The sequence below is a fragment of the Asparagus officinalis genome, chromosome 4, assembly GCF_001876935.1.
Source record: "Asparagus officinalis chromosome 4, Aspof.V1, whole genome shotgun sequence".
NCBI classification, from domain to species: Eukaryota; Viridiplantae; Streptophyta; class Magnoliopsida; order Asparagales; family Asparagaceae; genus Asparagus; species Asparagus officinalis.
Genome location: NC_033797.1, coordinates 23585430 through 23611206, shown reverse-complemented (window position 1 = coordinate 23611206; position 25777 = coordinate 23585430). Strand labels below are relative to the sequence as shown.

At 36.6% G+C, this 25777-nt stretch overlaps 1 protein-coding gene across 1 annotated transcript; it reads left to right on the top strand.

Annotated features, from left to right (window-relative positions):
- LOC109836950 (myb family transcription factor PHL11) lies at positions 715-5696 on the top strand. The gene is made up of 6 exons (XM_020405009.1): positions 715-765; positions 2577-2653; positions 2749-2809; positions 4565-4631; positions 4948-5017; positions 5103-5696. The coding sequence occupies exons 2-6, from the start codon at positions 2606-2608 to the stop codon at positions 5505-5507; spliced, it is 651 nt and encodes a 216-aa protein (XP_020260598.1). The 5' UTR covers positions 715-765; positions 2577-2605; the 3' UTR covers positions 5508-5696.

Sequence of the window (25777 nt, the reverse complement as noted above, 5' to 3'; positions counted from 1 at the left end):
ATTTTTTTTCTTTGGATTATGATTTTTTATATTTTTATACTAACGTATTGCTTCTGTAGAGTGAGACCCAATTTTTTGATAGACGATACTGATTTTATAAATATGTAAAAAAGTTTTAAGTGTCTTTATAGCATGTGAGAAACTATTTACAGAACTCTTTTTCAGAAGGCCAAGTAAAAAAGTCAAATTTTAAAAATATATATAAATACAAAACGTCAAATATTTTTCTCCTTAAAAAAATTTCATTTAGTATTGTATTTCACACTGAAGCTAACCTCAACAAAAACCAAAGAACGGATAGAAGAAGCAAAGCATAAAAATAACCTTAACGTGTTCTAAGACACAAGCGATTCAACTGAACGAGGTACGATGTGTATAAAGAGCGAAGAGTGCTCATCCTATTTGTCAATCCGAATTTATTTCTTGCCCCAGCTCCAAGTTTTCCAGGATATTCGTCCACTCTCTAAAACCGCTTCCGTAATTTAAAAAACCCCTCATATTATTTTATACTTTATTCTTTCACGAAATTAAGGAAATTATCGCCCCTTCGAGTTTTTTTTTTTTTTTTTTTATCGGCATCTGAAGAGAAAATGTTTGAGCAGATGGAACAACGGAGAGGAGGGTCACTACGCTTGCGAACATGCTGAGTCTCCGTGTACGCTGCCGGCGGCAGTCTATGATGTCGGAGAGATCCGAAGCCAGAGGCTGCGCCGGATCTCCACGATCGGTTCGTTGATGCGGTCACTAAACTCGGCGGACCCGATAGTGAGTCTCACATTAATTTGTATGGCTTTATTGAGATTTGCATGAGGAGAAGTTTTAATATGGATCTAAAATTTTAAGAGTTCATTGCATTTATCGTCACTCAATTCCTTTATTAGTACTTAATCATTTTTTGGGATTGTCCTTTTGAAAAGAATGAATTATTGATAACTCATTCTTCCCTACGAATTGAAAGGCGATTAGTGCTAAACGTGATTTGTTTCTCCACACTCTTGGTTTTATGTTTGGCTGACATCCACAAGCTAGTTTTCCGTTGTGACCTAGGTATACGTTAGATCATCCGGATGTTGTAGTCTGCCGGTTGATTGTCATCGATGCATTAATAAGGGTTTGGAGGAACAAATCAACCCCATTAGTTTGAGTAGAAGGTGACTTGCGTCTCAACTGGTGTGTTGTTGATATGTCAAATATTTAGAGTGTTCTGATTTAGATGTGTTAATCATCAAATTTATACAGTGATATTAGGATAGATTTAGTGACCTTATTTAAAAGGAGCATAAAAGGATGCGTCGGCAAATATTTACTCTTTTCCCAGTGAAATTCTCGTATTTATCTCTTTTGTTATTATTTAAAAAAATAATTTGACTAATTAACTCAGTGTAGGCCTTCTTGATCTCCAAGACCGCAAGCTGCTCCGTGATTTGCGGGATTAAGAGGTTATAGGATATTTAGGTGGTCCTCACTCGAGTTCGGTGAATATGGAAGGAAACGAGGCAGCACGTGTTAGGTTACTACTAATATAGGGTTTGGTTCTTTGATTGTCCCCTTTTGTCGCCAAATTTAGGGGGTAAAACAGCATTTCGACCAAACAATTAGTACATAGTTTAGATTATTAATGCTGTTGAGAATAAAAAATAATTAGATTACCAACGAGTGTGTATATATGTATATATATATACTTTCTCCGATAATAATTTAAAAACTATGAATTTAATGCATTTGACATGTTCTTTAAGTCGTGATGATCAGTCTGCTCTTTTTGAAAATAAAAAAGAGAAGAGTAGGCCCTGGTGCAAAGAATCAAAGATATTAAAAATTAAATCCTAGATTGGAGGTTTTTTTTTTTTTTTTTTTTTTTTTGGTACAGAAGAGGCCTTGAAAGACCTATAATCTCAAAATGGGATTCCCACTAATATCATCTAAGATTGGAGTTTTTATATAATGAAAAGATAAATTTATGCATCTCAAAATACAAATTTGTTCTTCGCTAAGGTTTTACGCCAAACGGAGATGAACTATAGATCTTATTAATTATTAAAAAGAGCAATCTTATAGAAAAAGATGCACACAGGGAACTTGGAAATTATGGCGACTATATATATTTATTGGCCATTGGAAAAGGTGGAATAAGAGTTATATGGAATCATATTCTTCTTATATTTACTAAACAGGCATAATTCTACTTGATTTTAATTTTTGTTTTTCGGTAGCGAATATCTTCACAAGTTTGAGGGTCAATTGTGGATGGCCTTTAAATTGTTGTTTTAAAAGTATTGCTCTTTAGCTTTGTTTTAAATTTTTTGACTCTTTTATCCTCACAATAAAATAATCTCTTTCTTCGCCTGAACATACATATAGAAGAAGCCACCTCCCTCCGGTGGCCTCCCGGCCTAATTTCGAATAGTAAACGATTCTTACGGAATTCAGCAAAACTCTTCGTTGCTGGATATAAGAAAAATGTCAAATCTTGCAAGTGAAGAATAGTTGCACCGTAGCTTTCAGATATCTTGTCATAAATATCATCCCACTTTCTACCATCTCAATGATTGCTCCAAAACTTTGTATATTGGCAGAAGCAACGCCAAAGTCAGTGCTGAGATTGATGGGCATGAAGGGATTGACACTGTACCATCTCAAGAGTCATCTGCAGGTCATCACCTTCCCTCAATTTTATTCCTTCTCCAACTTTTTGCTCTCTTTTTTCCTGTACTTTTGTCAACTATAGATTTGCCTTTTTCTCTGTAGAAGTATAGACTTGGAAAGCAAGCCAGGAAAGAGACAGGATTATTGGATGCCAACAAAAATGGTATGTATTAGAAATTTAATAAGAAGTTTTTTACTTTTAACCTAAAGTTTTACCGCCACTTATTTAAAAACCCACAGACTTTTCCAAACATCAATACACATATTGTATTTCATCCCATTTCTTTTTGAACTACAGAATAATTAAATAAACATGGATTAATTTTGTAAAATATAGAACTTACAATATATAACAAGTTGTTACCTTATGTGAATGGTGTTTGCCTCTAGACCAAATAACATATCTTGATCTATGTCAACGTGCATCTTAACTATCTTCTTCTTTCAACTTAGATGTACGTTGAACATAGTTAACACATCAACATCATCATGAACATGTACAAACAATCCTTTTGTATATGGGACTTCATAAGTCAACTTCATTGGGCTTGACAACAAAACAAATCTGCTTTGCACCTCAGCCACTAAATTACTGAAAATCCCCTTGATATTCATTGGAATCAAATGATTGTTTCCTCTAAAGTCCATTATTGCACAATACAACTCTTCATCTACTACTAAAGTTCATAAAAAATAAAATAAGTGGGGGATCTTAACTAACAATCAAATATTACCAAACAAACACAAGTCTAATTTGCATTTTCTTATTGTATACGATATAATTCAACATCGACATTCAATATGCAATTCTCTACGTTTCTTACACTATATAATTCAATATCCATTCCTAAATATTTGAAGACCAGGTTTTCTATATTCTATAGAAATGAGAAATAAATGGTTTTTATTTTTTGTGTCAAATAAAGAAAAAAATAGAACTTTTAACTTTTTTAACTTTTCATAGCACTTTTTAAAGAAAGTATAGCACTTTTCTAACGCTCACGACACATAATATATTCAACAAAATCAAAGTTTTTCAATGAGAAAATAGTCTTCTCAACAAAATAAAGGTTTTTTCATATTTTTTTTTATATTTTTCAACAAATCAAGATATAAAGATGGCATCTCAACCACTTTATAGTTACCTTCAAATGTCTTCTTTTACTACAAGAAACGAACATAAGAGATCTCAATCAGTGATCTGATGTAGGATTAATGTCTTCTATGAGGAGAAATATTAAGGGAGGAGAGATTTCTCAAGAAGAGAGGAGAAATTAATGGAGGAGAGAGAGAAAGAGAGAGAAATTGAAGATGGGTACCAAATTGGGGTTTGGTGGAGTGAGAGCATTGCGTCCTTTTCTGCTGACATCATTGTCATTAATGTCATCTGCTGTTAGCGATGATCAGAAGAAGACAGAAAGGGCAGTGTCGGGTTTTTCATTTTTGGAAAAAATACTGTATAGAGATAGAGAGGTGTAATGGATATTGAGATTAAAACTAAAGTCACATGGGTATAATAGGTGTATTGATGTTTGAAAAAGTAGGTGGGTTTTTAAGTAAGCGGGGGTAAAACTTTGGGTTAAAAGAGAAAAACCCCGTGGAATAATTTTGTTATAGGCCTTCCATGATTTTATATTATTATTTGAAATCTTAAAATTCCTAAATTAATACCTCAATCATTTATATTGGATTTTAAAAAAGAAATTGTGGGAATATTGTTAGTTTATTTAGTGAGTTTTAGTTCAAATAGTAAGGAATATCCGTGGACAACTTTGACCAATTCAACTGATTTGAGGTATGGGTTTGATAATGTAAAGATTTCAGATGTTAATATGGAATTATAAAAAATGTCATATTTAACGTATAAGATTACACCTTACATTATATCTTAGTACTAACATTGTCTGTTCAAATTTAGGGAGCTCTAGTGGAGTCAATTACTCTTCTGCCACTAATAGCGATGTCTCAAGAGGAAACAATGGAGGGTATGTTTCTATATGCACCGAATTAACATCTTATGCATAGTACACAACATTCAATATATCAGAATGATTGATTACTCCGTCCTGTACTCGATCTAAAATTCTCCAGGTTAACCGGAAGATGTTACTATATACATAATTATCACCAAGCCACTCTTAAGTCTATTCCTGCACTCAATCTTTTACTGCAACTTCTTAGTGTTGATATAACGAAAGAATTAACCTGTTACAGTTTTTAGACTAATTTGACCAACACCAGACATTTCTAGTTAGACTTTGTGCAGCACTGATCCTAACCTCGCTAGCAATTTTGATGCAGAGAAATGCCACTGGCAGAGTCACTGAGATATCAAATTGAGGTGCAAAGAAAGCTACAAGAACAACTGGAAGTAAGTACTCTACACCCTTCCTGAATCTGAATTTTCCTGTTATATCCCCTAATCACCATATCTAACCGAACTACAAACGCTCCAGGTACAAAAGAAACTGCAAATGAGAATTGAAGCTCAAGGAAAATATTTACAAGCAATACTAGAAAAAGCCCAGAAGAGCCTCTCCTACGACGTAAACGACACAGAGAACATAGAAGAAAGCCGAGCTCAGCTGACAGATTTCAATCTAAATTTGTCAGGATTAATGGAAAATGTTAGCAATATTGTCTCTGAGGACAATAAGAAGACAGAGTCAGGAAAAGCAAAGGCGCACGTTTCTGGTTTCCGGCTTTATCAGGAAGATACTGAAGATACTGCGGATGTCAAGTTCCCTAGTGGCGGAGGATCGCAACATTTGGATTTGAATATGAAAGGAGGAGGGTATGATTTGTTTGGTGGAACTTTAGGAAGTGAACTAGATCTGCGGATGCAATTGCAAGGGAGGTAGATATCAACTTGGATGAGTTGCTATGGATGAATTATTTTTATTTGGTTTATGGGAATTTTTTATGTGTATAAAGTAATTTTTTTCCCCCGTATTTAGGCAGCTCTCTGAGCAGATGAGATGAATGCTTGCTTGTGTAAATTTTGTTCAATTCAGACGCGTAGAACATCAAATAAAAAAGTTCTCTTGAAATGTGGAATAATAGAGTACATTTTTGAGGAATAAGTAGTAACACTTCGATACTAGTGATACTATTGGATTTTGGCTAAAATAAAGTCGATAATTATCAAATAAAAACGTCTAGTAAAATGAACAAGACTCATCAAGCTTTAGATTCAGGAAAATTCAGATTTTTTATTTTCTTCTCATTAAATTGTTTGAGCACAGACGGTTAGATATTTATTTTACTAAAAATTGTTAGTGAGGTTAGGATCACTGCATTGTATAACGTTTGTAGTTCGGTTTAGATATTTACTAAATTGTTTGAGCACAGGGGATCTAACCGTCTAGTAAAATGAAAATCTCAAATGAATGCTACTATACAGAAACTCTAATAATAACAATAGAAAGTATTAAAACGACCTAAATGAAAAAACATGTAGTGATTTCAATGCTTGCTCACGATGCCAAATAAAAACTTAAGACCAAATGCGATTTGGTACATCTCCCTCACGCTTCTATGCCAGACGCGGTGCCAATTAAACAGGGGGTGGCCTGTTGGGGAGGAACCCCTGTGCCGAGATCCAATACCAGATAGCCGAGAGAGATGAACAATCACACCAACAATAGCACAAACACAATCAACACCAGTTTTAACGTGGTTCGGCAATGGCCTACGTCCACGGGGCAAGGAGATGGGAGTTTTCACTATTAGAAATCAAGAGGAACAAACTAGGGTTACAAATCTCTCATAAACCCTCTACAAATCAACTCTCAATCTCTCCAATTGCTCCTAGAATAGAAGCCCAAAGAAAACCCCTTTCAACAGCTCAAATCTCCTGCTCTCAAACCCTAGAGACATCCTCTAGGTATTTATACCAATCCCAAATGAAACATTCACGGTCAACTGCGACGGTCGACCGCCATGAAAACAGAAACTCCTGCGGTCGACCGCCACGGTCGACCGTCGCTGATCCAGACGCATAGAAAGCTCTGTGCACGAACACGGTCGACCGCCAACCTATCAGCTGCCTGTTCTGAGCCATCAACTGCTAATTTCTACAAATCTCCACCTCGGCGAAGATTCTTCCAAACTGAGCCTACACCAACCAAACCAATTGCCTCACTTGTTACATCCAATATGCCATGGCAACGGACTCATGACAACGGACCCCATCCACAACACGTCGAGACCCAAACGGGAGTGCGAACACTCACCCCAAACCAACTGTATCTACTCACCAAATCGGTTGCATTAAAAACTGACTGCCTACGTATCCTCTCCAAGGAATCAAGCCTTCACGTAGTTCACCTAATGGCCTCCAAAGGTCCTCAATCCAAAAGAAGAGTCATCAACTCTTCACCAATACCAACATCCAATGCGCGGCTAACAGCATCACCAACGGCTCCATATTGAAACGATCCAAACACCTCCACCTGAGGTGAACCAATGGCCGTATCCAAGCTATATCCACCAGCTGCACATGGATCTACCAACTCGTCATCTGCATCCTGAATAATCCGATCCCCAAACTATGTCACCTCAGCCAGAATCCCAACTAATACAAAATGACCTGGAGTATGTGGAGTAAGCTCCACCCAATATGGAGTAGCATCACGCTCCACCCGCTGTAATATCCCACTGACATGATCAATACTCTCTATCCGCCGAGAGTCCAAAGTGACAAACCTGCTCAGACCAAACTCAGAAGCTCCCAACTGATAGCCGAATGAGCCACTGAATCCCAAATGCGTAATCAGATCCAATTTCACATCAACGATGTGACCAAGTGCTGGGTAGCCAAATATCCGACGCCAACCAAAAACCAAAGCACCTTCACCAGATCTAACAACTCTACACGTAGCAGTCGGCAACCTCATAAGATAGCCCAAACATGTCGAAATCTGAATACCAATTCCATTGCTCGACAACCAACGCTGATCTTCCTCCAGAAAAGAACGGCCCACTAAATCCGCCATCTCATCACGTCACCCCACTGTCTCCTCTCCTCTGAAGTGTCTCCAACTGTCATGAGCTCGGTACCAATGCAAGAAAGAACCCCTACTAAAACTAGTACGACGGGTAACCTTTCTGCCCATACACCTCCTCCAACTATCGCAGACTATTAGGGCTTCATACAAATGGGCATTGGTTGTAACCCGCCTAGTACAATCCCCAACATAGGAAACAAAATAACAATTACCTCCCAATAATGCATCCATGGAAGGCCTCCTAATGCCTGACTGAACACCTCCAATAAGACCCCACGATCGGTGGATAGAAGTGTCCAACTCCACCTCGGTCTTCTCGCCCATCCCAATATGCTCAAAGGACTTCAATCTGCAGGTCATAGCACTCCTCAACAATCTATGCACGGCATAAACAATAATATATCACAGCATCAAATAATGCCACAGTCTAGCCAAAGAAGTCGTCAACGCTCTATCAATCACCATGCTCCCAAGCAGATAATACAAGTTACTCCTCCTGACGCCTTTCATAACAATCATGGACCCCAATGTGACCTGCAAGCGAGAATCCACCAAGGTCACCCTATAGCCTGCTACTTCCAATACCCCAAGTGAAATGATGTTCTTCCTCAGTTGAGGAACGAACCTCACATCAACCAACTCCCGAGTCATTCCGTCACTCGTGAATACGAACGGTACTAATACCACCAATAGGACATCTGTGATCATTACTCATAAGTACAACATCTCCTCTTTCCAACTTCTGAAAGCTGGAGAACCAATCCCTCCTAGGGCATATGTGGTAAGTAGCACCCGAATCCAACATCCACTCGGTGGAGTCGGCAATACCAACTGATGGAAGAGGTGGGCACAAATAGCCCGAAGAATCTGAATCTGAAACATCACCACTAGCCTTGGTAACATTCACCTCTGAAGCTTGAATAGCTTTTCCCTTATTCTTCCCAGCTTGTAATTTTGGGTATTCGGCTTTCCAATGTCCATCCTCTCTACAAAAGGCACACTGATTCCTACCAACTGCAGGATGCCCCCTCTAGACTGCGACCTCCTATCACGGTTTGGACTTCTAGCTCTTGCAACCAATGCCCCCACTACCGGCTCAATGAAAGTCTCCTTGTCCTTCTTACGAAGTTGATAATTCACAAGAGCCGCGGTGACCTCACTATATAAAAGAGACGCATTCCCATTAATAAGAGTGAGGACGAAGGTCTCATATTTCTCGTCAGGTAAGGAATTCAACAATAACAACGCCTTATCCCCATCTTTAATAATAACATCTACATTCGCCAAATCTGCAAGTAGCTTTGTGTAGTGGTTCATGTGATCACTAATGGATGTCCCCTTCTTCAATTAGAAGCGATAAAGCCTCCTCTTCAAATGCAAGCGGTTTTCAACGCTCTTCGTTGCAGAAGTCTCATTCATCACATCATATTTTAGATCTTGAGTGAGACAATACCTAATCACACCACACGCCGTTCTATTCATTTTCTTCCAAACCTTCTCATCAATGTCGGCCGGTTTTCCGTCCAACTCCAACGTATCTTCCAAATTTTGCACATTTAGCGCATCCATGACTTTGCATCTCTAAAGTCCAAAATTATTTGTGCCATCGAACTTCTCCACATCTATCTTCATAGAATGAACATTCAAACTTTGGACGGTCTTCACACTAGAAGAACCCTTCCCACTTTTATCTTTCCCAATCATTATCTCAAAGCACCCAAACAATTGCGGAACAAACGAGAAATAGATCCAACTTGAAAAAGATAAAAACTTTACCATAAAGATCCAACCTTTATCACCAATCGAAGCTCTAGATGAACTTTCCAACTGATCTACACCTCCAAAAAGCCTAAGCGTTGCCCGAAGCTCTGATACCACTTGTTGGGGAGGAACCCCTGTGCCGAGATCCAATACTAAATAGCCAAGAGAGATGAACAATCACACCAACAATAGCACAAACACAATCAACACTAGTTTTAACGTGGTTCAGCAATGGGCTACGTCCATGGGGTAAGGAGAGGGAGGTTTTTACTATTAGAAATCAAGAGGAACAAACTAGGATTACAAATCTCTCATAAACCCTCTACAAATCAACTCTCAATCTCTCCAATTGCTCCTAGAATAGAAGCCCAAAGAAAACCCCTTTCAACAGCTCAAATCTCCTGCTCTCAAACCCTAGAGACACCCTCTAGGTATTCATACCAATCCCAAACGAAACGCGTTTGGAAACAGAACCAGACCCGAAAACTGGCTAACCGCGATCGGACCGTGGGTCGACGCGATCCATCGCGGTCGACCGCTCACGGTCGACCGCCCTCAATCCCAGAGCAGCCTTAAAGTCCAGAAACATCTGCGATCGACCGCGACGGTCGACCGGCCATGAAAAACAGAAACTTCTGCGGTCGACCGTCGCGGTCGACCGCCACTAATCCAGACGCACAGTGCCTTCTGTGCACGAACGCGGTCGACCGCCACGGTCGACCGCCAACCTGTCAACTGCCTGTTCTGAACCATCAACTGCCAATTTCTACATGGCCAAATTAAGCGATTTATAAGTGAGTCAGGATGATGCAGCTAGCGGCTGAACACTCCGATCCTTCATATTAAAGACCCCCACATCTTGCCTCGTGCTGCAATACCCAGCTCCATTCGTGAAATAAATACAATTCTCTTTCAGCTCAGGCAGGTCTCCGGTCTTTAGCATCATCGAACGATTATTCCCCAAAAACACTATCGATCGTGCCCTCCTCCAGTCTTTCCAATTTGATCATCTTCGTCCCTTCCAGTGAACCCTTGGGTCTCGAATATCACGCGCTTGGACAACCCCTCACCATCGTAGTCTCCATCAGGTGATCACCCCCCCCCCCCGCCCCCCCCCCCCACGCCCCACCCCATGTCATGGCTCCATATATATGCAGCAGATCGTTACCGTCCAACGTCTCCACTAAATAAAATAACTGGGGTGATGTATCTTTTTCTGTAAGAGGCGCCCACTGTGAACGTCCTCTCCTCCTCGGTGTCGAAAACGAGACATCGAATGCGACATCATATCCGTCGCTGCCGCTGGCGCTCCGTAATATTGCCCCTTGTGTAGTACGTCGTCGGTGAAGGGGACAATATAACAATCACAACATGTCTTGAGTTCAGTCCAGTGCTCGTCGCCGAGCCTCGCGAATGCTAGCTCCTGATAAATGTCGTATATATGATAAAGACCGTCATAGGCGAGGCATCGTCAGTAGAGGCGGAGGGCAAAATTATTGCCTGATGATAGCAGAACCCTGGGATGTCTTTGACAGGGGAGGATCTACATACAGTCCGGGGGGGCCACAGCCCCCCCAAAATTTGGGGAAAAAATTAGGGTGCTCTATTCCTAATTTGGGGAAAAAAATTAGTTTGTGAATATTAATTATTTGAGGGGTTTTATGTATATATTAATAGTAAATACATTACCATGAGCAGCAACAAGATTAATAAAGGGGGTTTCATTGAAATTGGAAATTTATGGAGAGGTATTTAGCGAATGGTTATTCTTAAGCGGGTTTATTAATAAAGGGGGTTATTCTTAAGGGATTAATAAATGGGGTTTCATTGAAATAGGAAAAGATAATGTATCTTCACTCCATCGTAATGCTGACAAGGCATGTGAGGATTTGATTTCTATTAATCAACTCGAGACAGGGCCTAGACTTAATCAGATCAGCACTTTACAACAAGCTGCTGATACGCGTTGGAGTTCTCATTTCAGATCATTATCAAGTTTGATCAGGATGTTCAGTGCAGCATGTACGGTGTTGCTCAAAGTTATGGAGGATGGGGCAGCATGTACGGTGTTGCTCAAAGTTATGGAGGATGGGCTTCCTTCCCAACGAGCCGATGCAACATCTATTTATGATGAAATGACTTCGATCGATTTTGTATTTATCTTACATCTAATGAGTGAGATTATGGGGATCACAGATTTTCTTTGCCAGACTTTTACATCTAATGAGTGAGATTATGGGGATCACAGATTTTCTTTGCCAGACTTTACAAAGGAAGTCTCAAGACATTTCGAATGCAATGGAGCTTGTGTCATCTACAAAAAGATTACTACAAGAGTTAAGGGATGACAAGTGGGATAATTTGCTTGAAAAAGTGAAGTCTTTTTGTGTGGCTCATAACATTAATATTCCTGATTTTAGTGCTCAGTATGTTGATAGACGACGTCGAGCTCGTGGTCATCAAGACATCACCATTGGGTATCATTATCGAGTAGACTTTTTTTATGCCGCGATCGATTCACAAATGCAAGAAATTAATGTGTGTTTTAGTGAAGATGCGATAGAATTGCTCATGCTTAGTTCTGCCTTAAATCCTCAAAATGCATCCGAGGCTTTGAGAATACAAGATATATGCAAATTGGTTGGCAAGTTTTATGCACAAGATTTTACAAGTGAAGAAAAAGAGAGTTTGAAGATGCAACTGAAACATTATGAGCATAATGTAGTCAAAGGGTCAGACTTCAAAACTCTTTCAACCATTTCTGAGTTGTGTAAATGGTTGGTAAAGACTAATAAATCTGCTACATACGACCTCATTTTTAGAGTGATCGTACTTGTGCTTATTGGTAAAGACTAATAAATCTGCTACATACGACCTCATTTTTAGAGTGATCGTACTTGTGCTTACTCTTTCGGATTCTACTGCTACTGCAGAACGATCATTCTCAGCTATGAATATCGTCAAGACTAGGCTTCGAAGTAAAATGGGGGATGCTTTCCTCTCCGACGCATTAATGATGTTTATTGAAAGAGAAATTACTAAAAGTCTGAGCATTGATGCTATCATTGAAGACTTTGAAAATTTTAAGGAACGTCGAATTCCTTTTAGTTAGAGAAATTTTAGTTATAAAAAAATAGATGATGCTTATTTGACTATTTTCTATATAATATTTGTCTTCCTCTTTTGATAGATGATGCTTATTTGACTATTTTCTATATAATATTTGTCTTCCTCTTTTGAAATATTTTGGAGATAATGATGTTGACTATTCTACTCGTTTTATTTTGGTTGTGGTATATCTCTTGTGAATAAAATTACATTAAGAAAAATTTTTATCTATCTTTTGTACGCGGCCCCCCAGAACTAAAATTCTGGATCCGCCCCTGGTCTTTGAAGTCTAAGGTATGACAGGATGTACCATCTAAGGTCTATATGTACACAAAGTTATATGATGGCAACAAATATAGTTAATCATAGAATAAAGGGAAATATATATTTAATGCTTATATTTCCCCCCAAAAAAATATTGATGGACGTACAGCTTTTCATTAAACTGCTAAGTGGCTGTTTGGTTCGTTTTTTAACACGATGGAAAAGTTTTACACCGCCTCCACATTAGATTTTTCGTGGCCACGTAGAATATAAGATTTCCGTTGGTTTTTTTTTCCCATCTTTGGTTCGATAGAGTTAAAGAAGGGAAACTCGGTGAAAATCACCGCCACATCAGATTTTTTTCTCTCCCCCAATTCCTTTATCAACCTCGTGAAATCGATGAAAACTGCAGCCACGTCAGCTTTTTGCCATATAAACAAAAGTTTTCCATTTTTTCCATGCGAACCAAACACAAGAAAAATAAATACATTGGTTTCCCACCATTTTTTTTGTGCGAACCAAAGCGAAACAATTTATTTCTTGAAAAAGTTTGGAAAACTCAAAACTTGTGTTTTTGTACATGGAAATGCATTTCTCTTTATCTAGAAAACGAGAATAAAAAAAATATTTGTTCCATCTCACAAAAGGCGCTCTCTTGTGACTGATATGAAGCACTCTGTCTTCATGAGACTCTAATGCCAAATAAACGCTAAGTTCATGAAACACACCTTTATATTAGGTCAAACTGCACTTAAAACTTCTGGTTTATATGGAACAATCCTGGTGGTTAGCGTACCTCGAGCAGAAGATTAGTTCCGGTTATTTGAGAGTCCTTCCCCTCTCGGACCACTTAATACTAAGTTATAATACTTCCGTGAAAATTAAATAACGATCTGTCTAATATAGACTCCTTTTATACTAGAAGGTTACGAAGGAGTCCAAAATATAACTATCTATAATTCCTCTGAATCACATCATTGCTGTTTTCCTCCAAACTCGTGATCATGTCGAAATTATGTTTAAATAATTAATTGATGGTCAATTTTGTAACCGTAACTAACTTATCTCACTCATGCTAATTAAATTTATAACCTGATTGGTTGATTATATTTGCGAGGTCAAAGAGGAAAGAAGAGAGACGGGAAAAAGAGGAATGAAAGCAAAAAATAATTTTTTTCTAGATAAAGCTAAATTGCTATTACCGCTTCACAACATTTCTATTTTGAACACAGTTGTGCACATCTTTGTGATGACTCGGTGCTTCACAACATTTCTATTTTGAATACAGTTGTGCACATCTTTGTGATGACTCGGTAGTTAATCACCAGAAAATTCGGATCCTCTCCACTACAAAAAAAAAATAGTGGAGGGACCACTACATAATCACAGCCATTGATTATCTAGTTGATGGTTATGATTTTTTCTTTTAGTGCAAATTAGGAATGAGTGCAATACACGGGGGTATGGTAAGTGTTAGATTTAGATTGTATCATAACCGCCTACTAAATAATCAATGCTTGAGATTAAAAGTAGTGGTCTCTCCACTACTTTTTTGTAGTGGAGAGGATCCAAATCCCTAATTAATTAGTTCAAACTCTTCCTTTCTATATAAATAGCACCCCAAGCCCACCATGTTTGCTATATCCACTCCCAAACAGTAATTTTAGGAGTTGGATTGCCGAAAATGCCATTTTGATGTTGAGGGTGTTTCTGGAATGGACTTGGCCTGTTTTAGTTTGGGAAGGATAATTTAGTCCTCACACACCCCCAAAGTTACTGTTTGGGAATGTGAATAGTTGGACCCCAAACCCACCCAAATCAAACCAGGGCCGGCCCTGGGCATAGGCAGGGGAAGCCTTCGCCTAGGGCCCCCAAAAAACAAGGGCCCCCATTTTTTTAGATATATATATACCTATATATATGAGGAAGTAAGGGGGCTTTTGTGCAAAATTATTAGAGGGGTCTAATAGCATAAATACACATCAAAACCTCCCTTGTTTCCAGCCGCTCTCTGTTTCCAGCCGCTCTCACATATTACAAAAAAAAAATTGAAAACCCTCTCTCTGACCTCTCTCTTCTTCCAATCTTCGGATCTTCCTCCCGTGTCCCGTCCTTGTCGCCTTGTCCTCCTCCCTCCCTCTCGGCTCTCGCCCGCCGGCCGCCGGCCCGCAGGTTAGGGTTTCACTTCTTGTCTTCTTCACTTCTATGCTCCTTTTGACAAGATCGTGAATTGATGTAGAAATTTTGATTTATCTAGGGGTTTTTGTTCATGGTGTTAGTCCTTATTACGCATCGTCATGTACTTGATTGGCTCTTCGAAATAACTGTTGGTGGATTGAAAACTTCAGGGCTGGAGAGGATTTTGTTTGCTTTCTGATCTACAGGAAAAATGACAAGGCCCGAGCTCTCTTATGAATATTTCAAAAATAATTGTACTAATTAAAGTTTACCATAGAATATACACCGGCTAGTTTTCGTACCTGGTGTTTATGATGTTCAAAAAAAGGGGATCATGATAAGTCCTGCAAGTGATCGATCAATAAGAAAGTACTTAGTTTATGATGTTCAAAAAAAGGGGATCATGATAAGTCCTGCAAGTGATCGATCAATAAGAAAGTACTTAAGACTGTAATATATGCTCATGATCCGGACCCTTTGTACTAGGGTTTAGGAATTAGGGCTTTGTGGAATTAGGGTTTAGGAATTAGAGCTTTGTGAAATTGAAATCAAAATTGATTAGGGCCTAAATTGAAATTGAAATTGGAATTAGTTCTCACTAGATTTTATTGTTTAATTTCAAATTTCAATTTAAATATTTGATATATTTTAGTCCCTAACATGCTTTTTGGTAGGAATCCTTGATTAATTTATTTTTCTCGATATTTATTAGATTGTAGCAGATTCAGAATTAAATTTGGATATCATGCCTCCTCGAAAGTATATGTCTGGACATGATAAGCGGATAAAGAAACAAAAAATTGAAGAATTCAATCGATCTCAAGCGGGAGCACTTGAAAAATTTATTACTTGTAGTAGAAATATATATTCTAATTCAGTTCAAGATTCGGTGAATGTTGAAAATGAGCAACCTGAAAATCAAGAAAGCGAGGATTTGGTTAATGAAAATTTGAATGAGAATAGAAATTCCATTGAAGAAGGTGAAGAACATGAAGATTCTAATGAGAATAGAAATTTGAATGAGAATAGCAATGTAAATAAACATGAAGAAAATGTAAATGAACATGAAGATTTTGTACAAGAAGAAAACCTTGAAAGAAGGCCTTCAAACATAAATGACCCAGGAAATTGGAAAAATATTGATCAAAGATTGAGAGACTTACTGGTTGAAAGAGGTCCCAAAAGAAATGATAATCTTGATTTTCCAAAAGATTCAGAAGGCGGACATTTCTCCTCAACACATTACATTCGTAACTTATCCAATGGTGAACGTCATGATAGAAAATGGCTAATCTATTCAAATTCTTTGGACAAGGTTTTTTGTTTTTGTTGTAAGTTGTTCAAAAATGATGCAAACAAAATTCAATTGGCAAATGATGGAGTTAGAGACTGGAGAAATCTCAGTGCCAGACTTAAAAGTCATGAAACAAGTAGTGAACACATTGTTAACATGAAGAGTTGGATTGAATTAGAGACCAGATTACGACAAAATGTGACAATCGATAAAAGTGTTGAAGAACAAATCAACAAAGAACGAGAACATTGGAGAAAAGTACTATTGAGAGTAGTTGCTGTTGTGAAAACACTTGCTAAAAATAGTTTGGCATTTCGTGGAGATAATGAGAAGCTTTATGAAGAAAATAATGGAAATTTTTTAAGTATAATAGAAATGATTGCCGAATTTGATCCAATAATGAAAGAGCATGTTCGTCGAATTCAGGAGAAAGAAATTCATTATCATTATCTTAGTCACAAAATTCAAAATGAATTTATTCTTCGAATAGCATATGAGATCAAAAGTTTAATCATCCAAAATATTAAAGAAGCAAAGTATTTTTCTGTTATTCTTGATTGTACTCCGGATGCAAGCCATGAAGAGCAAATGTCACTTATATTAAGATGCGTGAATATTTCAACAAGCACAATAAAGATGGAGGAGTTCTTTTTAGGATTTTTAAAGGTGGATGATACATCAGGACGAGGACTTTTTGAAGAACTTGTAAATATTTTGCAAGAGCTTAAACTTGATATTGGTGATATAAGAGGACAAGGGTATGATAATGGTTCTAATATGAAAGGAAAACATAAAGGTGTACAAAGAAGATTATTAGAGATAAATCCTAGAGCATTCTACACATCTTGTGGTTGTCATAGTCTTAATCTTGCACTTTGTGATATGGTAAACTCTTGTTCGCAAGCTTCATCTTTTTTTTGGAGTGGTGCAGCGCATATATTCATTGTTTGCATCTTCTACAAAGCGGTGGAAAGTTCTTACAGATAATGTTAAAGGTTTCACACTTAAGCCATCATAACAAACTTGTTGGGAAGGTCAAGTTGAAAGTGTTAAAGCAATAAGATTCCAAGCTCCAGATATAAGAGATGCTTTGATTTACTTAGCAAGTTCTAGTGAAGATCCCAAGACAAAAAGTGATGTTGAGTGCTTAGCAACATATGAAGTTGAGAATTTTGAGTTCTTACTTGGTATGGTTATTTGGTTTGATATTTTGAATGCTATTAACAAAATAAGTAAAATCATGCAATCAGAGGATATGCAGATTGATGTTGCTATAGACCTTTTAAGATGGCTCATTTCTTTTTTTGAAATCTACAAAGAAAATGGATTTGAAGCAGCTATGGTTGAGGCTAAAGAAATTGCAGTTAGAATGAAAGTTGAACCCATTTTTCGTGAACGTCGCATCATTCGTAGAAAGAAACATTTTGATGAAAATGCTAGTAAAGAGATGGCAATGACAGCTGAAGAATCCTTTAGAGTCAATTACTTCATATATATCGTTGATCAAGCTCTTTCTTCACTCAAGAGTAGATTTGAACAGTTTCAACAGTATGATGAATCTTTTGGTTTCTTGTTTAATTTGGAGAGGTTGAAGTCTGCAGATAATGATAGTTTGAAGTGTTCATGTCTTAACCTTGAAGATCTCCTAAAGCATGACAAAAATTTTGATATTAATGGGACAGAATTATTTTTAGAACTCCAAATCTTAAGAGAAGCATTACCAAGAGGAACAAAAAAAGCAATTGAAGTATTGAATTTTATGGAAAGGCTAAATTGTTGTTTTCCAAATGCTTGGATTGCTTATAGAGTATTATTGACAATACCAGTTACAGTTGCATCGGCCGAGAGAAGCTTTTCAAAGTTGAAGCTCATCAAATCTTATCTACGGTCAACAATGTCACAAGAGAGAGTGAATGGATTGACTATGATATCTATCGAAAAAAATTTATTGGAGAAGCTTGATTGGAACATTTTAATTGATAATTTTGCAGCTCAAAATGCAAGGCGATCCCATTTAATGTAGTATGAATTGTGTTATTTATAAAGCATCAAGAAGTTTTTTGATTTTAATATTAATACGATTATGTGCTTATTGTCTCATTTTAATAAAAAATATTTTGCTATCTTATAAAATTTTTTGTGTATGGAATATTGTATATAGAGGCCCCTCATTTGAAAGCTTGATTAGGGCCTCGTGAAAAATTAAGAATATCAGGGCCGGCCCTGGTTTACAAGCACATGGGTGGGCCCCATGTGACCCCACGAGCTTCACATTCAAGACTTTGACTTTTAGAGAAATTAATGTTGTGCTGCCGATTCATTTACTATATCAGTTGAAATGTTTTCGACCATTTCCAAGCTATCACTATCCATCACAAGTTTGATATCACAACGTATATTTTGTCTATCGTGAACTTCATATTCATCATGACCAGTGGTTGAATGTAGATGTTCAGCTTCATTTGATGGATTCATTTCTTGAAATATAATTAATTAAAGTAAAGACTATTAGTTTATTTCATATACATAAATAAATAATTAAATATTTTTATAATCATTGTCATCTACAATATAATAGATATAATAATTTCATTCAAGTAGAGGTTCAGAACAAAGCCAAACAAGAAAACTATAGAAAAATAAAGGGCTGCTTGCACTTCAATACTTTAAAGCTTACAGCTCCAATAACTTCGACACCCCAAAATTCTTTATTTGACACTTCAGTACCTCAAAGATTACACCTTTTTTAGTTTAGATACTTAAAAGTTCGCACCTTTCTTATTTTGATACCCCAAAGTTAAAAATTGTGTAAATTTTAGGGCATCAAAGTGCCCAATAAAATTTTTTGGAGTACCAAAGTTAAAGAATATATAAACTTTAGGGTACTAAAGTGTAAATAAACAAAACATAAAAGAGATGGTAAAAGTTAGAATAATACCAACAGAACTTCCTTCCTCCACCATGGCTCATCCGACCTTGGGCATGCCTTCTAGCTATTTCTCTTGATTTTTAAGATATTGGATGAAGGCAAGAAGCTAAAAATGACGGCTGGGATGCTCGGTGTTGTTTTTCTGAATACTTTAATATATTTTTTGGTGGTAAGGGATGCTAAAAAGTTAGGGGCTGTTTGGTTGGCATTTTTTGCCATTGTAAAGCTGTCAAAACTGACAAAAGTTATCAGTTTTGGCAGCTTTACTTGCAAAAACGCCCATGTTTGGGCGTTTTTGCAAGTAAAGCTGCCAAAACTGACAGCTTTTGTCAGTTTTGACAGCTTTACAAAGGCAAAAAATGCCAACCAAACAGCCCCTTAAGGGGCCGCTCTCCGTTTAAGGGGCTCTTTGGTTGGTTTCCTGAAAATTAGGGATGGCAAAATGGACTCAAAACTAATTGTTCACCCATACACACCCGCCAAATGAATCATCCAAACCCACCAATTTAGTTAAATGGGCCATAAATGGATGAGTATAGTTTCTATTAAAGATAAATGAGTCATTAATGGGTGGGTTATTACCCACCCATTTGCCCGTTTAAATGGATATTGTTTTAAAAACGCCCTCAACGCTTCAACAATTACAAAACTTATTTTTAAAAGTTAAAAATTATAGCAAACATTTAAAATGACTAACAACCCCTTAAATTTTTGAGATTTGTAAAAAACACCCTCAAAGTTTAAAATATTATAAAAACGCCCTCAAGAGTTAAAAATTATAAAAAAAACTATCAAAATTTTCTAACCTCACAGATGACACATGAAATTCAAAAATTACCAACAGCCCCCTGAAATTTTATAATTTGCAAAAAAATACCCTTAAAAGTTGTAGAAAATAAGAAAAACACCCTCAAGACTTCAAAATTACCAAACAATCTTAGAGTTTTCTAAACTTGCAAATGACATATGAAATCTAAAAAATTTTAATAGTCCCCTATAAATTTAAAATTTGTAATTAACACCCTCAAAGTTTTAAATTTTTAGAAAAACACCCTCCATAGTTTAGAATTACAAAACCATCCTAAAATTTCAAAACCTACAAGTGACACATGAAATCCAAAAATTACTAGCAGCCCCCTATAAATTTATAATTTATAAAAAGCATCCTTAAAGTTTAAAAATTGTAAAAAACACTCTCAAGAGTTCAAAACTACAAAACAATCTTAGAATTTTCTAAACTTGCAAATGACACATGAAATCTAAAAAATTTCGGTAGTCCCCTATAAATATCAAATTTGCAAGTAACACCCTCAACTTTTAAAAATTATAAAAAACACCCTCAAGGATATATAAATATAAAAAGTAGGCGCTCACAATTCTTCGTCGGCAGGAGATATATGCGTGTGCGGCCAAGTGTAATTTGCAAAACTTGCGTCTATTGCGCGAGAAACAGGAGAGAAAGAGAGCGTGTATTGTTATCCGGCGTGATAAAAAAAATTCAAGGAGAATTACTTGGGGACACTCTGTAATTAAGAACAAACATGGAAAAAATAATAGACTTTAACCAACAACAAATATGAAGAAATGAACAATTACGCTCATAGCTCATGGATTTTGAACAAAGGAAAGAAAAACATCATCTCTCTCAAAGCAGTTCACGCAAGGCTAAGGAGGTGCAGGATTTTTAAGATCCTCGGAGTGGGACGTGATATTTTTACCACATTTTGTTGACAAATTTAGACAGCAAAAAGATTTAGTTAGGATTTTTTATGGAATGTGTGGTGCGTGGGTTATTAGAGCCAAATTTAGTTAGGATGTTTTTATCAAATAGAGCTGTATTCGTATCCGAGAAAATATCCGTAAGTGTATCTGTTAGAATATGAATATGGTTACTCAAATGTATAACCGATAGGATATGGTTACAGATATGGTTTTGTAGTGAAATATCTGTATCTGCATCCGAAATATCCGAATACATATTAGTCATACTCTTACGATAGTTTCGATTCTTAGATTATTGATTTGTGGTTAATTTTGATAATCAAGATGTCTAATCTTAACTTTTCAATTATAATGGACATATTAACAAACTCTTTTGTATCACATGAACTATGTTTTTCTCAATACTATCTAGTTTTCTCATATCTGTTTTGTATCTGCATATATATCCGCTTATATATCCGCATGTATATCCGTAACCGTATCCGATTTTAACGGATATGGTTATAAATTTTTCTTACCGAGGTATATCCGTATCCGTATCCGAGATGGGTAAGCGGATATGGATATGATAAGCATCATATCCGAGCCGTATCCGGACCGAATGCACCCATATAAACCGTGCAAGGTAGGGTTTTCTGAAGATATTTTGTCATTTCTTTGCTCTGTCCTAATTTGACCCTAAGATGAAGAAGAACTGAATTAAATATTGAGGGTACTCCGGTATTCTGAAAATTTTGACACATGACCAAAGTATGGGCTTTTTTTAAATAACCGAGCAGGCAGTAGACTAGACTTGTTACGAGTCCATCTCTTCTTTTGCTCAGCCCCGTCAACATTTGCTTCTTTTGCTCATAATTCTGTCCTAATTTTTCCAAGTAGTCAACTCAATTAAGAAAGAAATGTTTACGGAAAACCCCCTGAAAGTTTGTAAAAAACCCCTAAACGTTTGAAAAAAAACCCCTTGAAAGTTTATAGAAAACCTCCTGAAAGTTTACAGAAAACCCCCTAAAAGTTTACAGAAAACCCTCTGAAAGTTTACAGAAAACCCCCTGAAAGTTTGCAAAAAAACCCTAAAAGTTTGTAAAAAACCCCCTGAAAGTTTGCAAAATCCCCCTAAAAGTTTACAGAAAACCCCTTAAAAGTTTGCAGAAAACCCCCTAAAAGTTTGCAGAAAACCCCCCTGAAAGTTTGCTAAAAACCCCTGAAAGTTTGCAAGTAGATCCCTGAATCTTACATATATATAAAAGCATCATAATCATAACTAAATGGGTTATTGGGTCATCCATGAACCACCCATTTAGTAAATGGATGGTTGAGAAGTGACCCATTTAGCAAATACTAAATGGGTCATAAATGGTCAAGTGGTCATAAATGTGCCCACCCATTTATGACCCAACCAAGAGCCAATCAAAACCACCCATTTGACATCCCTACTGAAAATCAAGAATAAGAAATTGGGTCATGGAAATCTTAAAAACATTAAATTTTTTTATTTCTATCCCTAAAACTCATCACAACATCCAATAAAATATTATTTTTATCTAACAATTCATCCACTTTATCCAATAAAATATTAATTTCATCCAACAACTTATCTCATATCATCTCCTAAAAATAAACCAAACACAAGAAATGTGTCACATCATCCAACTCATCTCATCTCATATTTAAAAATCACTCAAATCATCCAATAATATGGTGACAACTCATCTTATTTCATTAACATTTTATTTCGACCAATTTCCTAAAAAAAAACAAGGAAATTGATTTTCTTAAATGTAAGTCACATCATCCAATAATATACAAACAACTCATCTCATCTCATCTATTTTCTTATTTTTAAGAATGAACCAAACACAAAAAAAAACTATTATAGGAAATAGGTTTTTTATAATACATTTCCTTATTTTTTTAACCAACCAAACAATCTCAAAACAAGTTTTCTTAAAAAATCACTCACATCATCCAACAATATGGTGATAACTCATCTCCTCTCATCTCCTATTCTTTGATTTCCTTCTTTTTTTAGCCAACCAAACAACCATAATACAAGATTTCATATTCTTTGATTTCATATTCTTTGATTTCCCACTTTTTTTAGGCAAGCAAACACCCCCTAAGGTGTGAACTCCTGGAGTCTGATTTACATGCGTCGAGACTTGATTGCTCCGCTTAATCAGAACTTATGCGACCGGTTCTGATATGATATGCACCCTAGTTGAACTTGCATCATTGTGCAATATCACTGTTAACAATGATATGCAAGTTTACAGTATTTTCAACTTGAAGAGAAGATGTTTCAAATAACGCTGAACTGTTGATGCTTGGCTTGCTATTTAATGCAAATCTAAGAGTTTTATGTGGCTTTAAACATCCTTTCTTTTGTAAATATCTAGTAGACTAATTAAAGTGAGCCTGTTTACCTATATATTAATGATATACATAAAATTTCCATGTACGAAAGTATCTTATGGACTAATGGGGTGTTTGTTTCATAAAAAACTTTAGCATTTGGTATGGATTACAAGTTTTGGGATCAAAAAGTAATTTTTTTTTTTTTTTGTATTTTGGGATTCCATATGGTGTTTGTTTTAAGAAAATTTTTAAAATATTGAAACCCAAAAGTGTAAAAAGTTCACAATTTATAGAATTTGCTAAATTCTCTCAATTGGAGAGGATTTTGACAAATCCCATAAATGGGTGTGATTACCTCTCAATTGTAGAGGATTTGACAAATCCTAATTTTATCTTTTTGTGGGAGGTAACCTCACCAAGATAACATATTCATCATATTACAAAATTATGGTATTTGGTAATGCTACAATTGAGCTTAAAACGAATAAAATATTATAAATTGTAATATTTCAAATCCTAAAATATTAATGAAACAAACAACATTTTAAAAATCTTAACCCATAACAAAACACCTATGGATTTCAAATCCTATTGTAAAATTCATATCCTAAAATTATAGGATTTAAATCAAACACCCCCTAACTGAAGTGATTATATATCCAGAGGACTTTCATGATGTATGATGAGAAATATAATAAAATAAAAACGGAAGCAAATTATTATTACGAATGGAACAGGAAAATGTAAAGCTGAAATGACTACAACAGAGGCTCGGCATTTCCATACTCTGGGACGCTGTACAATGCCTAAGGATAGAGACGATCGTCTTCTCGTCCGTATGATTGCCCTAGGATCAAAATGAGTCATAGAGTATTACTTCTTTTTTTCGCTCAAGATAACAAACTTCGTAGTAAATTCAAATTGAATCATTAGCAAACCAACTACCGAACCGAAATCACAGTCAATAAGATTGACTAACAATCTAACCACTGAATCCGACATCAGAATAAAAATAAGTCAAGAGTATTTCCTCCTCCTGAAAAAAGAAAAAAACAAACTTTTGAGTAAATTGAACTCAAATTGACTAACAATCTAACAAATCAACATACCATCTCCAAATAATTATATACTAACAACTCTACTGCTAGGATCACATCTGATTCTCTATATCAGTCTCATCCGTCGCATACTCATTTGTCTTATCTGCCATCAGATCTATATCACTATCACCATCAGAACTTTTTAGCACTTTCTGATCAATCAGAGCAAAATTTAAAAAATTGAACTCTCTCATCACGTTCAGAGCTCTCTAAAACTTAGAAATCAACTCCTGGATCACTGAAATCAATATCTGATTCACCAAATTATCGGTAAAACTATTTGGACCATCTGATGTGCATCCATAACACCAAACATCAAACAAAACTCCACATCAAATCAGCAGGCCACAATTAGACAATCAGATCACGTGAACTTCTTCTCATAATTCTTTCATGTGGACCCCACTGGTTAAATTTCCTTTTCTTCCCACACGTGTGAATCTCCTCACGTGCTGCTACTTTTTCGAATCTTGCACTCGAACGAACAAACAAAAAACCACCTATGTTACCGCTCTTACCGTCGCCCGCTCTTGCTGCCACTCGGCCTTCTTTTTTTTCTTTTTTCTTCTTGATTCTTGTAATGTCGATCTTCAATCTTGCACGACATTGTCTTCTATCTTGCGAACTCGCTCCCGAAGTAATTAGCATCGCTCTGATACCACTTGTTGAGGAATTTTAGTCTCATCGCCTACTATGATTTGCGCAATTCGGAAGTTAACCCACAATCAACAAGATATAAAATAACCATAATTAAGAAGAAAGAACATCGAGATTTAAGTAGTTAGGTCGACAAACTTCGACCTACGTCCACGGACGACAAATACGAGAAACCCACTATGTGTCAGGGAAAACTACAAGAGGAACCACTCAACTCTCTTCTCTCAATCTCTCAACCTCACATATATAATCAATTCTCATATTATATCCAAAGCCCTCTCCTTACAATCTTTTGAACGGACTAAAACTGCAAAACCCTCTCCTAATGATGTAATCTTTTGCTCAGACAAAGACTACGAAACCATTGCCTCTCGCACAATATTCTTGAATCAGGTTATGCCCTCTACTAACCCTAGATTACAAATGAAAGTATTCTAGAGGAGGGTGCGTGAATAGGGTAAATGCTAATGTAATCTAATTTCGATGCCAAATTAAAACTAATAATGAATTATCCTAGCAATGATGATATATACAATAATATTGATACGTGTGTATCTTCTCTGCTTCTGAAACTTAGCGATCCTTATGAGAGCTTGAGGATAGATAATTCTCATGATATCTTGAGAATAAAAGCGTGGGTGGAGTCGTCGATAGCAGCGAAACCGGTCAAAAGCAGGAAAACGACAAAAATCAGGAAGCTGACAAAGCAGCTTTGGCTGGTCGACCGACGAGCTAGCACAGGTCGACCGATGAA

Bases quoted from the DNA above. Each gene is read 5' to 3' on its own strand.
- LOC109836950 (XM_020405009.1), top strand. From the start codon at position 2,606: ATGGGCATGAAGGGATTGACACTGTACCATCTCAAGAGTCATCTGCAG. The intron at 2,810-4,564 runs GTATGTATTAGA...GTTCAAATTTAG, and splicing joins ATTGGATGCCAACAAAAATG to GGAGCTCTAGTGGAGTCAAT. The intron at 5,018-5,102 runs GTAAGTACTCTA...CAAACGCTCCAG, and splicing joins AGCTACAAGAACAACTGGAA to GTACAAAAGAAACTGCAAAT.